The sequence below is a fragment of the Meyerozyma guilliermondii genome, genomic scaffold (assembly GCF_000149425.1).
Source record: "Meyerozyma guilliermondii ATCC 6260 scaffold_3 genomic scaffold, whole genome shotgun sequence".
Lineage (NCBI taxonomy): Eukaryota > Fungi > Ascomycota > Pichiomycetes > Serinales > Debaryomycetaceae > Meyerozyma > Meyerozyma guilliermondii.
Window position 1 is genome coordinate 119748 of NW_001809798.1, and position 14327 is coordinate 134074.

The window sequence follows — 14327 nt, forward strand, 5'->3', positions numbered from 1 at the left end:
CAGATTTAATAGAGTTGCATAATATATTTAATACGAATTCGCATGTAGGTCGCCTTTCAAACGCACTTCAGATTGTGCTGAGGGAGAATGCTTGGTATCCTTGATTAACTCGGTGACTTTTTTCAAATCGACATTGGTGATTTTTTGCATAAAGGCGCCAATCTCGATGTTTTCGTGGTTTCCAAGAAGTCCACTGTACGGTTGCGACTGCAATAACTGGCGTCTAATTCTCTCAGAGTTGGTGTGGGCATAAATGTTGACATCCACGGCAGAGTGGCCATGCGTCGTCCAGCCAGTTTGCGATCTGAGGGAAATCATATTGTTGAGAACATACAACAAGTTTGCTGGATTATTGGCCGATTGTTTTATCAACGAAACCTCCTCGTTGGTGTAGTCGTAAATTCCCATGTCACCTTCTAACACTTCTTTGATGAGAAACGACTCGAACGAATGAGCATCTTTGAAGTTGGTAATCTTATTCGCCAAGTACTCTCCGGAATGAGTGCAGTTCAACAAAACTCCAGGATACCACAAGTAGTCTGGATACGTGGGAGACACCTGTCTTGCAGTCACAAGGCCACCGGTCTCATGATCTGAGGTGGAAATGGCAATAGTTTCCGTATCAGAATTGTCGATGAATTTGATAACCTCTGCGAATGCCTCGTCGTAAGCCAAAACCTCACGCACCTGAGCAGCTGGATCATTCATATGTCCAGCATGGTCGATCAAAGATCCTTCTATCATCAAGAAAAATCCCTTGTCTGAATTTTCAGTGGCTTTGGATAATGCGGTCAATGCGGTCTTCACTTGCTCAGCAAGCGATGGGTGTTCTTTGGAATCACGATCGATATCAAAAGGAATATCACGAGGAGCCAACAACGCCAACAAAGGAAGAGACACATTGTTTCCACCGTCCAATTGGTCAAACTCCTTTCTATTTCCCACATAGTTCCACGAACCATTTTTTTGCACCTCTTCAATCAAGTTGCGGGAGTCGGTTCTGCATCCATCCTCTTCTGAGGTAGGCAAATAATGACATCTTCCACCGCCAATCATCAAGTCAAGAGTCCTTCCCAATGGATATTCTCCCAACTGCTGCTCGGCAATCAAATCCTCCTGGAACCTGTAGTCGACATGAGTACTGAAAGCGGCAGGAGTAGCATCGGTGATGAGAGTGGTCACCACAAGACCGGTGAGATACCCTTCAAGTTTCAAAGCTTCCAAGATTGTACCGCACGGATTCTTCGAGGGATCCACTCCAATGGCTCCATTGTAAGATTTGAGTCCACAAGAAAAAGCGGTAGCTCCAGCGGCCGAGTCCGTCACCAAAGACGAACTGGACCGAGTTCTCGACGAACCAATCAAGTATTTATCAAGCAACAACGTATCGTCAATGGGCAACTTGTCTCTGTACTGTCTAAATGAGCGAGTGAGCGAAAGGGAAGCCGGTCCCATGCCATCGGTGACCATCATTATGACGTTAGTTTTCGATTTGGGACTCGCAACGATGGTTGGGGAAATCAATCTAGTTCCAGAAATGATAGTCAAAACTCCTAGCACTACAAGTAGAAGCACTTCCATTGTGCGCCTGGCAGGCAGCTTGCGTGGATGTCCACGGCCAGTGGAAAGGGGTAATTTCTCCATACTGACACTAATTGTAAAACCGAACCACGTTCAAAGCGCAGTGAAATGGACGACCGATAAGACACATGCAGGATCGTATACTGGACCAACTAGAACCATTGTGTCGTGGTGTACTCAGGAACTTTGTATGTAAGCTTGGTCTAAAAACCATCGAATGTGGTTCCCGTGCTTCCAATAAGCATCTTTGCCACCACTAGGTCCATATTGGACATTCCCACGATTTTTTGCACAACGATGTTTTCTGCCATAGTAAAGTCTTGTCTATCAGTTTTCAGCAACTGTGCCAATTCTACCATTTGCGAGCGAGACAAACCAGCATCCGCCACTTCTCCTGCTTCCTCGAAAACCCCCTCAGCTGTGTCTACCACCAATTTCTTTCCGGAAGCCTTGAGAGCACTCAAGTCGAGCTCTCGCATGGTGGGCTTATAAGAGCCAATTAAAGATACAAATACTGGCACTTTGGGGTCCTTATTGAGCGCCGAAAAGTCAATGGCAGGCAGGGTGCTCGGAAGACATCCAAAGACGACACAACTCCCGGATAACTTTTGATTGATAATTTCTGTGTGTGTAGCAACTTGATACAGATAGGCATTTACCGTAGCAATATTTGTACCAAAATCCTTCTTCAATTCTTTCGCAAACTCTTGGGCTTTTTCGTAGCTTCGGTTTACAACAGTGACACTTTTGATGTTAGGAAACAAAATGAGTGTCAACTTTACGTGCCAGTAAGCTTGCGGTCCAACTCCAAACACAGTCAAGCTCGATGTCATGGTCTCGGGCACATTTAAAGGGTCAATTGCATTGACTAAGCCTATAGAACTAGCCAATGCTGTTCGAAAGGGAGTAACTGTTTTGGCATTCACCACCCCAGTTAATGTTCCATCGATGTCATCAACAGTAGCAATAAAGCCCTGAAAACCCTAAACCTTTTTGTGAGTTTGACGGACCTCCGCTGATGATCTTCACGCCTGTGGCATCGGGTGCAACGCAGGGCATAAAGAGATGAGTCAAATCGGAGTTTTTGGTAGTTGTTGATCTCACCGTTCGAGGAGGAACAATTTCTGGATTGTGCTGGTAATCACGAAGGCTGCCAAGGAGTGCTGGTTGGTAATGGTTTAGTATTGGAGTTCTCTGGTGAGGCGATTTGTGCTAGGAAACTTCGTGGACTATTTTGGTCACTAAGCTATCTTCATGGGTTGATTGAATCAGAAAGAAATTGAGATCAAGCTGCGAAATTTCGGCAAATTAGAATGAAAATGAAGTTGAGATTGAAGATAGAGACTAATACGCCAGTCTGATTCTGAGCATTATTGCGGTCACTTTTTACAGTTTCGTTGCTTTATTTATATCTTTTATCGTTATCTTTTATCGTTATCGTGTCTCGTATCAAGCAGGCATGAATATCCACTCTTCGTTGGGTGTGGAAGAGTCTCGTAAGTTTCTTACTTTTTTCAACAACTCTTCGATGCCAGCCACTGTTATCAACAACTTTTCCATACTAGAACACACCTGCTGAGTCACCATGTCTCTCTCACCAGTGCCAAACTTATCTGGCAAATGTAAAGCATGCAATTTGTTCTTGATCGATATATGCTTAAGTTGGCCAACTATCCGAACTTGATCTGACCGTGATAAATTGTTCTGTTGCAGTACACTCGAACATATCTCAAAGATTATGCGTTGCAATGGTACCAATTGCTTGTCTTTGGACAATTTGACCGCAAGAGTATAATTGTCATTGGTAGCTTCCCATAGCAAAATCTCAGACTTGATACTACGCAAGCCACTGTTGTTTGTCTGCAGCTTGAAGTATTCATGGTGAAACTTCCAGATTATTCGTTCGTAAAACGGAGAAATCGTCCCTTGCTGGATACTTGGCAAGTAGCTTTTTTCAAAGTGTTCTTTGAGATTCTTGACAATTTGGAGCGGCTTCTTCTGGTCATAATACTTCTTCAACATGATGACATTCCACCTCAAAAACGATTCCTCGGGCCAGTACGGAAGTGCTTCGGGCGATAGCCTATTTACATCAACTGGTAACTTTTCTAGATGAAGGAGATTTTTATTGAGCACCAAGTCGAAAAGTACTGGAAATGTCAACTTATCTTGAAAATAGAAAAGCTTGGCAATGGCAATAATAACAGCTTCATCCTCAAGTCCTTTTATGTACTTACTTACCACATGCTGTGGACTTGTAAGGAGTTCGTAGTTGGACATTGTGTGGGTGGTGAACACATTCAAACCCGCAAGTAAATGGTCCAAATGTTTCTTGGTATCACTGGCAGGCATTTTAAATTGCTCTGAAGGTGCTTGTTTCGAAAACTTTTCGTTAACAGGTCCATGCCTCAAATTATCAATGAGTGAGGGCAGATAATCAACAGGTTTATGGTCGTTCTGAGGAGAAAGTAAATTTAATGCATCAGCTAAGGAGACACCATCGTCATTTTTAAACGAAAATAATCGAACATGCAAAGAAGTGAGGCGTCGAGACCCCAAAAGTTGGAGGTTTCGGGCCTGAACTCGACTTAAAATCATGCGAAAAGGGATGATCAAGAAAGAAGCGTGAGAAAGTTGAGAATTTCGATATCGAAGGTACTGTATATAATATACACAAACGGAGGTTATGAATGTTATGCTTAGAGGGTTATTTTTTTGGTTGTTGCCTTTCAGACCCGGCTATTATGCCCTCCCAGATCGAGGCTGTATTTTGGTAGTTTCTTGGAAGCATCAAGTAGTTAATTCGTAGATCGTCGTTATAGGTGAACGAGATGGGTTCGCCAGCAAAGAAGGACAAGAGTACTGTCAATTTGGTTCTTTTCTTTGCATTTTTGTTCCTGAAAAGTTTGAGAAAATCAGCAAATATTTCCTGATATGTCAATGTCTTATTGGACAAATCGAGGTAATTTGTAGTTGAGCTTTGACCCATGAATGATAAGTGAACTCCACCTTGTAAACGGTTCGAATTTTTGAGCTTGAGTATGACAACAAATAGCGGAAGAAAGTTAAGGACAATGAGAATGCTTTCAATCAAATTCATGATACCCAATTTGACCATCTGGACACAGAAAAATATCACATAAAATGCAAAGATTGTGGGTAAAAGAAGCACTAGAACGATGAACATCAAGGTCCCAACCAACATTTGGTCAATTTCAAAGTATTGAGCTGGTACTTTGGAGTAGTTGTCCAAGTTATCAACTCTTTTTCTCAAGACATTGTATTTCTTTCCTCGAAACAATTGACAAAGTGACTTTATAGTGTTCACCTGACGATTGAAAATTCTGGTTGAGCTGTAGTAGCAGCAGTAGATATGGAAGGTGATGATATTGGTTAAGTCTGCAACCGCTCCCAAGAAGAATGAAAAGCCACAAAAGCACAAAACCTGAATAATTCGCTCAATGATTCCACGACTATGACCAACAGATTCGCGAGATATGGAGCCAGTTATTGAGTATATGGCACCACTAGATATGAATTCCTGCCATACTTTCAAGCTCCATAAAAACATATTACCCATAAACAGTCCTAGTTCATTGTTGAGCTTGAAACCAGCTGGATGGTTGAATGAAACCCATGAAACCAAGTTGTACAAATCATGGTCCAATGTACGGATAATAATGGTTTCGTCAAATAAAGACGCAAGGTAAGCTAAGTTTGGCTCTATCACCCGCCAAAACGTTATTCCCAAAATGACATCGTTGAGAATCATCCACAATGAATTGAATAGGTTGATATAGTTTGAGTTGTTGACGTTCAAGTTTTTGTTCTTTAATGGAATCTGTAAGCTTGAGACTATTTTTTTGTCGTCGTATAGGTATTCTTTGTTGTAATAGCAGAGGAACTGAACAGGAAAATAGTTGATCTGTCTCATGCGGACCTCAAGCTGTCTAAAAGCTTGAGAAATGGTCACAAGGCTCATGTTGTACACCTTATAATTGAGTAACCATATCATCCAAATCGTGAGCTTTTCTATACTCCAAATGATAATGACGAGGACCCGAATTAAATGAAGTCGAAGCTCATTCCACACGAAATTGAGAAAGTTCGGTATAAATACTTTAGGCCTTATGTAGCGATTCTTCAAGAGATATTTGTGAAGTTTTTCACGAATCATGTGGCACTGATTAATACTGTCGAGGACCTCGTCATCAGTGAGAGTTGATCTGATGGGTGTAGGAGGAGGCTCCACCATTGCTAGGGTATCGAGAAGTTTTGGATTGGTTGTGATGTTGACAGAACCAGTTGATTGAAAGTAGAATATGGCTGATTGAAAAATACTCCAAATTTCGAAAATTGGGAGGCTCAAATGTGACAATTGTACGGTGTTTTGAGCAGAGCGGATACTTCTCGTCCATGTCAAGCCTGAACGATAAGTTCTGGTTGGGTATGCTACAATTGGCCAGACCACAAATTTTCAATCCAATTGGAAGCTTCGCCGCATCTTCAATGAGAGCTTTTCCAGTATGTTCTTCCACACTATCAACGATAACCAAAGCTGTTGGCGACAGAAGACCCATCAAATATAGTTTTTGTCCCCTTTGGGAGCGCTTTAAGAGGCGCTTGGGTATGAAAACGAGGTCCATTATTGGGCAAAACTGGCTCTTCGTAAGTACGGTGAGCTTGTGTTCAAGTTTTTGTGGAAGCGTTGAGTGGGCAAAATAGAAATCGTTTCGTCGTCGCTGTCGCTATCAGAAACGGCGGATGTATCTTTCCGGAGTGGAGAACTTGATTCCTGAAATATGTAGCGGTGAACAATTTCGCTCGTTATCCAAAAGAGCGTAATTGCCAGTACCAAAAACAAAAGTGAGACTACACCGCTCCTTAGAAGTACTTCTTTGGTGACCCTTGCAGGAGAGAGGATATAACCGTAATTACCGGAAGTATAAGGATCTACTTCAGCGGCACGCCAAAGCATATACAGTTGGCAAGAAAGTCAAATTGAGAAGCCGCGCAGTAGGGCCCATTACACCAATCTGGGGTAATGGGTAGAACAAGCAATAGAGACTTTAGATGGTGAGGTATAAAGCAAATATATAGCTACGAGCAGGTCACGTTTGTGTTCTCAGACGCTGAACAAAACTGTTCTTGCGGTGCAAATCCGTCAAGCTTTTGTGAGATGGGAGCGTTGGAGGAGTTGAGTCATCACCTGGAGTCTCATATGACACCGACGATCCCGAGCGGGAGAGCACAGGTCGAGTCTCTGTTGTCAAGTTGGACAATTGCTTTGTAAAGATGAGTGCTATGAGGGCAAACAAAAAGTCAAGGCGGAAAGAATTAAATAAATGATTCCAGGGCTTGTGCCACTTCGATACCCGATAACTTGTTAAACCGAGAGAATTCCAATAGGGAGAAAGTATGGGCAAAGAAGTTTTTTGACAAGAGCCAACGCTCCAAAGACCTCCCCATATTTTTGATTCGGGGGTAAAACTTGATAATGGTGGAGTTGAGAGCGGGAGATGTAAACGAACTGAGACTGTTGAACACCATTGCAAGTAAGAAAAAATTGGTGCTAGGTGCAATGTACACAAGCAAGAACCCAATTGCTTCAGCCACCAAGCCAAGCACACATATACTGAAGTCAATCAAGTCGTATTGTCGCTTCATCATGGTAAATCCACACCACTTATGGAAGACCTTGTGGGTCAAAATTGGCGACACGAACAAAAGTGCTATTGCTCGAGCAGGACAAGCAACTGCTAGCAATGCCCAATTCGATCGAGGTCCAGTCAAATGCGTAGATTCCATAAGGACGTAAACCTGACCCATGGGAACGCCAAACACATCAAAAAGCAGTCCACTATTACCAAGGTCAAAACCACGATTCGCTCTCTAGGAATATTCCGTCTATGGGCATTTGTGATTGCATCTGCTGGTAGAGTCAACAACCGCAAAGGTTTCAAAAAGTTTGGATTGAGCACCTGGAACCAATTTGACCGGGGAACTGCTTCGGGTGCGTCGATGGCAGATAGCGACAGAGACCGCGAGAGCGACCGGGACTTTCCACGGGCCTTTGCAGATCTCAGCTCAGGAACCACCGCCACGAAAACAATAAGGGCCAAGGCAAAAATAAGTATTTCAAACTGGAGCGGTCTGTATTCTGCGTGGTCAATTATAGCGTAGTATGACTGTTTCATCGATGCTACCTTGGTCTTGCCCATAGACTTGGAGAGGATAAAGTTACCCACCACTGGCCCCAAAGACAATCCAACAAAGAGACCAGCCATGCCCAAACCCAACGAGTAAATACGCTCGTGGGGCTCAACTACATCGGAAATGTAGCAGTTGGTCAAAGTGACAAAAGACATGACTCCTCCGAACATGTTACCAAGAGTCTCCGAAAGAACAATCAAACCAAATCGAAGGGTGTCATAGTGGTACATCAAGTAGAAACGAGTCACTCTGGCAACCAAAAAGCCGCCAATGATCAAAGCAAGGAAAGGTTTTCTGCCGTGCTGATCAGACAAGGGACCCAATTTTCCCAGTGCAATAAGCAGAAATACCGCCGCCAATATCATCACTGCAAGCAGAAGATTCGACACCAACAACTGGGTTTCGTTGGGATCACAAACTCCGGTGTGGCTGCTACTAGCCAAGTAATTACAAGCAAGTTTCAACGTTATCATGTTTCTGGTAGCTTCACCACTAGAAGTTGCAAATGCCACGCCAAAAGCACAGCAGCTTATCATTACCGCCGAGGGCCTCTTCATCCAGTGAGTGGCCTTGTTCAAAGTTCTTTGTTCTCGTAACCATATTGCATCCTCATTATTTTCATCTTCATCGTCATCGATGATGGCTTCATAAATGTCATTTACAGCACCTTCCAAGGTTGTTGCTGGGTCTATAAGGGGCAGGTGTTCACCGTATGTTTTGGTGGACCCGCTCATGACTAGCAGTGGCGAAAAATAATCGCCTCAAAATATACACTTGATATGATTTCTGATTGCTGCGCGGCTCCGGCTCCAATGCCCAAAACGGTGCGAAGTCCGTATGATAAGCGGCGATTAGGGAGAGAAGGAGACGACTGGAAAAGGGAAATTGCAGATGGCAAGGGGGAGTAAGAGATATCGAGCACTCTTATAGCAAAATGTACCCTCTCAGCAAGTCTACCGGTAACATTGAAGACACCACAGTGTACACAGTACCACACTAAGAAGTATACCACAGTAAGTACAAGTATACCACACTAAATATAGGAACCACCCGGGTGTAGCTGGTATAGCTGGCAGTATCTGGCAGTAGCTGGGCCAGAGCGAAGCCTCAAATCTTCTAGTAATATGTAGCAAACACAGCAAAACTAGCAGACCATATATAGCAAAGATATAGCAAAGCCTTTATAGGCACCAAAGAAGTAATATCCATCGTAGCATACCATATAGCAAAAGTGCAAGCAACATTCCTCAATATCATAACTCATCACAGCATATCAGTGAGAATGTAAATCGTTGCAAGCATATAATACAAGGTTTATCAAACCCGTAAATTTGCAGCCAAATTTTAATTTTGTAGCATTTATCCCCGCAAAGATACCTCTGCCGCTGTGGAGATCAACTGCTCGTCGGTTGAATATTTGTTCAACCTCAAAATGTGCTTTGCGGCCACCACGGCAAAGAAACAAATCACCACAATGCCCATATGAATATAGAGGACCATAGAAGGCCAGGCACGATGCAAACTCCAATTGTACAATCTCATGACGACGTATGGAACCGCCACGTTCAAGACATTGGTGAGCATCAAACATGCGGTGAACAACTCTGCTCTTCTTGAAGCCGGGTAGAATTTCGATATAGTCGATATTGTGGCCGGCGTCACCAAAGATGCAAGACTAACCAGAACAAAAGCCACAAGCATTCCTGTTGCAGATCGGCTTTGAGCCATGCTGAAGAACGCAATGAACTCGAAAAAGTATCCCGTCAAGAGAACATAAAAGTCCACCATATCCATTTGGCGTTTCATGGTTTTGAGCCGAAACTTTCTCTGCAACAACCAGTTATTAAGCATGGGAGACAAACCAACCAACACCGCAAATCTAGCTAAAGAGTAGAATGATAACAGGTGTCCGATGTCTCCTGCAGACCAATTGAACCTGTAGACTCCGTACTGGACCAAAATGGCCGAAACTCCCATAAGCCATGTCGCACAACCGGTATTGATAGCCACCATTATCATCACACAAGCTCTGGCACGGCCGGCGTGCCTCTTGTGGGTTTGAGCCACAACACTGTCAGGGTAAGTTAACAAGTGTAATGGTCTGAAAAAGTTTGCAATTTGAGTGTAAATTGAGCTGGTGAGATTGGGGTTGACATCACGAACCGCACTGCGTGCAGAGTCAGCGGTGGATACAAACGAAGAAGCCCGTGACTTTTCCAATGCCTTGTAGCCTCTGGATTCCGGAATTGCCAAGAAATAAAGAAAAGTCAACACCAGCACTGCAAATTCGATGCGAAGAGGAAAGAATTCCGACAGGGTTACTTTGGAGGATCTAGTGATTGCCAGAGCCAGGAACCCATCTTGAGGAGTTTTGGGCATTGTTGCTGGATCTTTGCCCATATAACGAAGTACAGCATCACTAATAAGCGGACCAAGCGCCATCCCCATACAAGCAGCACCTTGAGCCAAACTCAAACTCACAGTCCGCTTTCTAGCCGACAGCACGTCCGAAACGTAAGCAGCTGACATAGACGATTGGGCAAATTGACCACCTAGAATGGAGTCTATCAAGTCACCAAAAAGCAATCCAAAGAAGGGAAGACCATCTTGATGGTGAGAAAAAAAGTATAATTTGATCAATTTGGCAACAGCATTGGTGATGGTCAAGGCGATAAGCACGGGTCTACGGCCGTAAATGTCGGCCAATCTTCCCATCCGACCCACCACGGTTGTTCCAGCAATTGACATCACCAAAAGCGAGTAGAAGTTGTAGGTTGACACAAGTTCCAGTGTGGCAATTGGGTCACAAATACCATGCGAATCTGCCACCGAATTACAACTTTGTTTGAAAACCACCATTTGACGAGGTCCCTCTGCCAAAGATGTGGACATCATATACAAGAACGACCCAAATGCAAGTATTTGTAAACTCGGTCTTTGGTACCAAGGCATTGAACTCATCAACTCTTGATGTTTACGTTGAATATAATCGTCTTCATCTTCATCTGAGATCAACGAAAGATTGTCAGATTCAACCTCATTGATCTCTTCAACTGCTTCATAGGCCACCTCGTCGGTGTTGAGAAGAATGTTGGTTTCTTGCATCAAAGTACACAAGAAATTCCACCACACATGGAGCTTATAAATTGGAGCCGTACGGCTCCTTATCTCGGCGCGCCGCAGACTGTGTGGTAAGAAATCGAAAGTTCGCACCAAAGTTGTGGAGTGTGGTGCACCGAGGGCCGTCACTGAGGTAGCGCGGGCAGTGTGTGCCTGCACATGCGTCCAGGGCTCAACCCTCGCGGCCTCCCTGCACTCTAAAATTTTTCAACCCTCACAGATTTTTTCACCGTTAACCAACCACGAAAATGTCATTGCCTGCTTCCTTTGACTTGACTGCTGAAGACGCCAAGTTGTTGTTGGCTGCTAACGTCCACTTGGGTTCCAAGAACGTGATTGTGCACAACAAACCATACGTTTATAAGACCAGACCCGATGGTGTCAACGTGATCAACATTGGTAAAACATGGGAAAAGATCGTATTGGCTGCTAGAACCATTGCTGCCATCCCAAACGCTGCTGACGTTGCCGTGTGTTCGTCGAGAACCTTTGGTCAAAGAGCTGTGTTGAAATTTGCCGCTCACACCGGTGCCACCCCAATTGCTGGTAGATTCACTCCAGGTAACTTCACCAATTACATTACTCGTTCTTTCAAGGAACCAAGATTGGTCATTGTTACCGACCCAAGAACCGATGCCCAGGCCATCAAGGAGTCGTCGTACGTTAACATTCCCGTCATTGCTTTGACCGACATGGACTCTCCTACCGATTACGTTGACATTGCCATCCCATGTAACAACAAGGGTAAGCACTCGATCGGTTTGATCTGGTGGTTGTTGGCCAGAGAGGTGTTGAGATTGAGAGGAATCATTCCTGACAGATCCACCGAATGGTCTGTGATGCCCGATTTGTACTTCTACAGAGACCCAGAAGAGATTGAGCAAAATGCTGCTGAAGATTCCAAGGCTGAGGATGCTGAAGAGGCTCCTGTTGCCGACGCCGAGCCCGACTGGTCCGGAGAGACCGAAGACGTCGACTGGGCCGAGTCCGGTGCCACCCCTGCTGCTGAGGAGGCTGCTGCTTCCAACTGGTAATCATGTACTGTACCAAATAACATAATATAGTGTAGCGAAGCAAGTGTAGAGATACAGACACGACAAGAGATGGTAATCTCTTGTTGTGTTGATAATCCTTATCTATTTTCTAGGGTCAGTTGAGGTGAAATCATATTCAGTCACTTTCAGTCTCTCACTTTCAGTCTCACTTTCAGTCTCAGTTTTTTTCGTCGTTTCACGACCTATAAAAGCGCGAGTTTTTTTCTTCTCTTCATCAATTTGATTACCAACGAAACCAACCAAATCAAACGTCCACCGTAGTTCGTGGATACTTGTATTCACATCAGATGGTGTTCTCGTTCTGAGTCCATTGTCTGGTGAGATCTATGTTTTTTGGAACTGCTTCTGTTTTCAGATTTTGTAGCTTTTCCTCGCGGTTTGTTAGGGCGCTTGTTTGCCATGGTTCCCATAAAAACTGCCCGGTTTATCGTACTTATTCTGGAGTGATCCGCCATAGAATAGGTTCTTCATGCCCGGGCCATATCTGTACAAAGTGCTACATAAGTGCTGACTGTCTATTGAGTGTCTGCTTAGCTCTCGATGAGCAAGCGACTTTTTCTTATTTTACATGCTTACTTCTCTACTGTCTACTCTAGGTTAGTTTTCTGTTCTTTCCTTGCTTTACTTAGCTATTTTTGTCTTGCTTACTTCCATGTTTTCATTTCTGGCTTTTCCCCATATTCGTCTCGGATCGCGATCCACGCGTATTCTTCCGATTGTATTTTGTGGTTATTGTCATTTCTCCACCACGTTGTTTCCGAGTCCCATATCTCGCCCATCGGTCTATCCACTGCCTGAGAGCCTATTGAAGTACTATAAACTCCTGGGCGCTGTTAGTTGCAACTATACAAACGATTTGTGTTTCTTGGTCATATATTTCGTTGATATAATTGAAAGACAATTTTACAAAAACGTCACAAATTCCTGACCATATTCATTGACTTATTGACTCATTCCGCTAAGTTTTGACTTTTGTTTACTTGCTTAATAATCCCTTGCAATGAAAAAGCGGTTCCAAGAATGGTTCTATACCCTTCTGACCAACGACAAGTACTCCGACTTTGACTCCCGCAAGTCTTTCAACCGTGTCTACAATTCGTCTTCTGACGTCCTTTTCCACCAAACAAATGGCAGTTCTGCGAGTCTAATGGCTCCCGAAAGAGATTCTACCGACATCGACTTGGCGTCTCGAATGGAAGGTGTTCATGAAGTACGGCTCGCTTGGCGTCACATAAAGAATTGGATTCTGAAAAACTTTCCTGAAGTCGAGTCTACGTTGCAGAGTCCATGTACAAACTCTGATCTAGCCGAAGTCCAGAAAGATTTGGGCATTATACTTCCAAGTTGCGTTCTGGAGTTCTATAAACTCACCGATGGACAGGAATTTCTCCAGGGCTCTGTAGGCTTGATTTATGGCCTTCGTCTTCTTCCCATTGACCAGGTGGTGGTGGAAACCGAGAACTGGAGAAAGGTAGTACACTCCACACCTCAGCAAGCATCCACCCATCCCCAAAGACGAACATTGCTGCAATTGGGTAAAGCCCAAGTCTCGGAATCGGATCTCACGTCGCATTCGTCTTCTTCTGTTGATTTGTTCGAATCGACATCAAAACCTGATATTCATGATAATTCAAGAACCGCCTCAGACACTTCGTCTTTTTCTCATTCCTTCATACCCAGACAACGTTCAATCCCTCCGGGTGCCATCCACGAGTCATACGCCCACGATATGTGGATTCCACTCGTCACTGATGGCGTGGGAAACTGTATAGGCATAGACTTGTCTCCACCTCCAAACGGACCAGGAGTCGTGGGACAAGTAATACTATTCGGACGTGAGTTCGACACAAAGTACCAGGTTGCCAAAACTTGGGGTGATTTTCTTTTGATTTTTGCAAATGACTTGGAAAATGGTAATTTTAACTTGAAACAACCTACAGAAGATATGAATTATGGCGATATGTTATTTGGAAGCATTGGCGAGCTTGTGTTTTACGATAAGGATACGAAAGAGGAGCTCGACTACTTTGAAGTTCTTAAACGAAGGACGATGAAACAATGGCTTTCTTCCATAGATGAGTCCCAGCAATCAGAAACAGTGAAAACCTTAATTAACCAGTTCAGAAGCAAAAAGACAATGCTTGTTCCATTGAGGGAAATGTCCGTTGACGATGTGATTCGCAGCAACTTGGCATCGATCGACACTATCAATGAACCATTGAATCTGAAACGCTCAAAGCTCACGGTCAAAACCACCTCCAAGTCCAGCTCCGAGAACGATAAACCAGATCTCAAAAGCCCGCTTTCGCAAGAAATTGAGTTCGACTTGGCCGATTCCGAATCATGATACATAGACAA

General features: G+C 43.9%; 10 protein-coding genes across 10 annotated transcripts; 2 read left to right on the forward strand and 8 right to left on the reverse strand. All coding sequences in view use genetic code 12, as the record gives it.

Moving 5' to 3' along the window:
- Positions 1 to 27: 27 nt before the first annotated feature.
- PGUG_02362 (uncharacterized protein) lies at positions 28 to 1644 on the reverse strand (the record flags this gene model as incomplete). Its single annotated transcript, XM_001484583.1, has 1 exon — positions 28 to 1644. The coding sequence occupies one exon, from the start codon at positions 1642 to 1644 to the stop codon at positions 28 to 30; it is 1617 nt and encodes a 538-aa protein (XP_001484633.2).
- A 140-nt stretch (positions 1645 to 1784) lies between these two features.
- On the reverse strand, positions 1785 to 2414 carry PGUG_02363 (uncharacterized protein; the record flags this gene model as incomplete). The annotated part of the gene is made up of 1 exon (XM_001484584.1): positions 1785 to 2414. One exon carries the CDS (start codon positions 2412 to 2414, stop codon positions 1785 to 1787), a length of 630 nt encoding a protein of 209 aa, XP_001484634.2.
- Positions 2415 to 3030: 616 nt separating this feature from the next.
- On the reverse strand, positions 3031 to 4179 carry PGUG_02364 (uncharacterized protein; the record flags this gene model as incomplete). The annotated part of the gene is made up of 1 exon (XM_001484585.1): positions 3031 to 4179. One exon carries the CDS (start codon positions 4177 to 4179, stop codon positions 3031 to 3033), a length of 1149 nt encoding a protein of 382 aa, XP_001484635.2.
- A 109-nt stretch (positions 4180 to 4288) lies between these two features.
- GPI1 (phosphatidylinositol N-acetylglucosaminyltransferase) lies at positions 4289 to 5836 on the reverse strand (the record flags this gene model as incomplete). Its single annotated transcript, XM_001484586.1, has 1 exon — positions 4289 to 5836. The coding sequence occupies one exon, from the start codon at positions 5834 to 5836 to the stop codon at positions 4289 to 4291; it is 1548 nt and encodes a 515-aa protein (XP_001484636.2).
- Positions 5837 to 6226: 390 nt separating this feature from the next.
- On the reverse strand, positions 6227 to 6559 carry PGUG_02366 (uncharacterized protein; the record flags this gene model as incomplete). The annotated part of the gene is made up of 1 exon (XM_001484587.1): positions 6227 to 6559. The coding sequence occupies one exon, from the start codon at positions 6557 to 6559 to the stop codon at positions 6227 to 6229; it is 333 nt and encodes a 110-aa protein (XP_001484637.2).
- Positions 6560 to 6918: 359 nt separating this feature from the next.
- Positions 6919 to 7410, reverse strand: PGUG_02367 (uncharacterized protein; the record flags this gene model as incomplete). The annotated part of the gene is made up of 1 exon (XM_001484588.1): positions 6919 to 7410. One exon carries the CDS (start codon positions 7408 to 7410, stop codon positions 6919 to 6921), a length of 492 nt encoding a protein of 163 aa, XP_001484638.2.
- Positions 7371 to 8528, reverse strand: PGUG_02368 (uncharacterized protein; the record flags this gene model as incomplete). Its single annotated transcript, XM_001484589.1, has 1 exon — positions 7371 to 8528. The coding sequence occupies one exon, from the start codon at positions 8526 to 8528 to the stop codon at positions 7371 to 7373; it is 1158 nt and encodes a 385-aa protein (XP_001484639.2).
- A 625-nt stretch (positions 8529 to 9153) lies between these two features.
- Positions 9154 to 10899, reverse strand: PGUG_02369 (uncharacterized protein; the record flags this gene model as incomplete). The annotated part of the gene is made up of 1 exon (XM_001484590.1): positions 9154 to 10899. The coding sequence occupies one exon, from the start codon at positions 10897 to 10899 to the stop codon at positions 9154 to 9156; it is 1746 nt and encodes a 581-aa protein (XP_001484640.2).
- Positions 10900 to 11162: 263 nt separating this feature from the next.
- Positions 11163 to 11948, forward strand: YST1 (40S ribosomal protein uS2; the record flags this gene model as incomplete). The annotated part of the gene is made up of 1 exon (XM_001484591.1): positions 11163 to 11948. The coding sequence occupies one exon, from the start codon at positions 11163 to 11165 to the stop codon at positions 11946 to 11948; it is 786 nt and encodes a 261-aa protein (XP_001484641.1).
- Positions 11949 to 12969: 1021 nt separating this feature from the next.
- On the forward strand, positions 12970 to 14316 carry SMI1B (Smi1bp; the record flags this gene model as incomplete). The annotated part of the gene is made up of 1 exon (XM_001484592.1): positions 12970 to 14316. One exon carries the CDS (start codon positions 12970 to 12972, stop codon positions 14314 to 14316), a length of 1347 nt encoding a protein of 448 aa, XP_001484642.2.
- Positions 14317 to 14327: the final 11 nt, after the last annotated feature.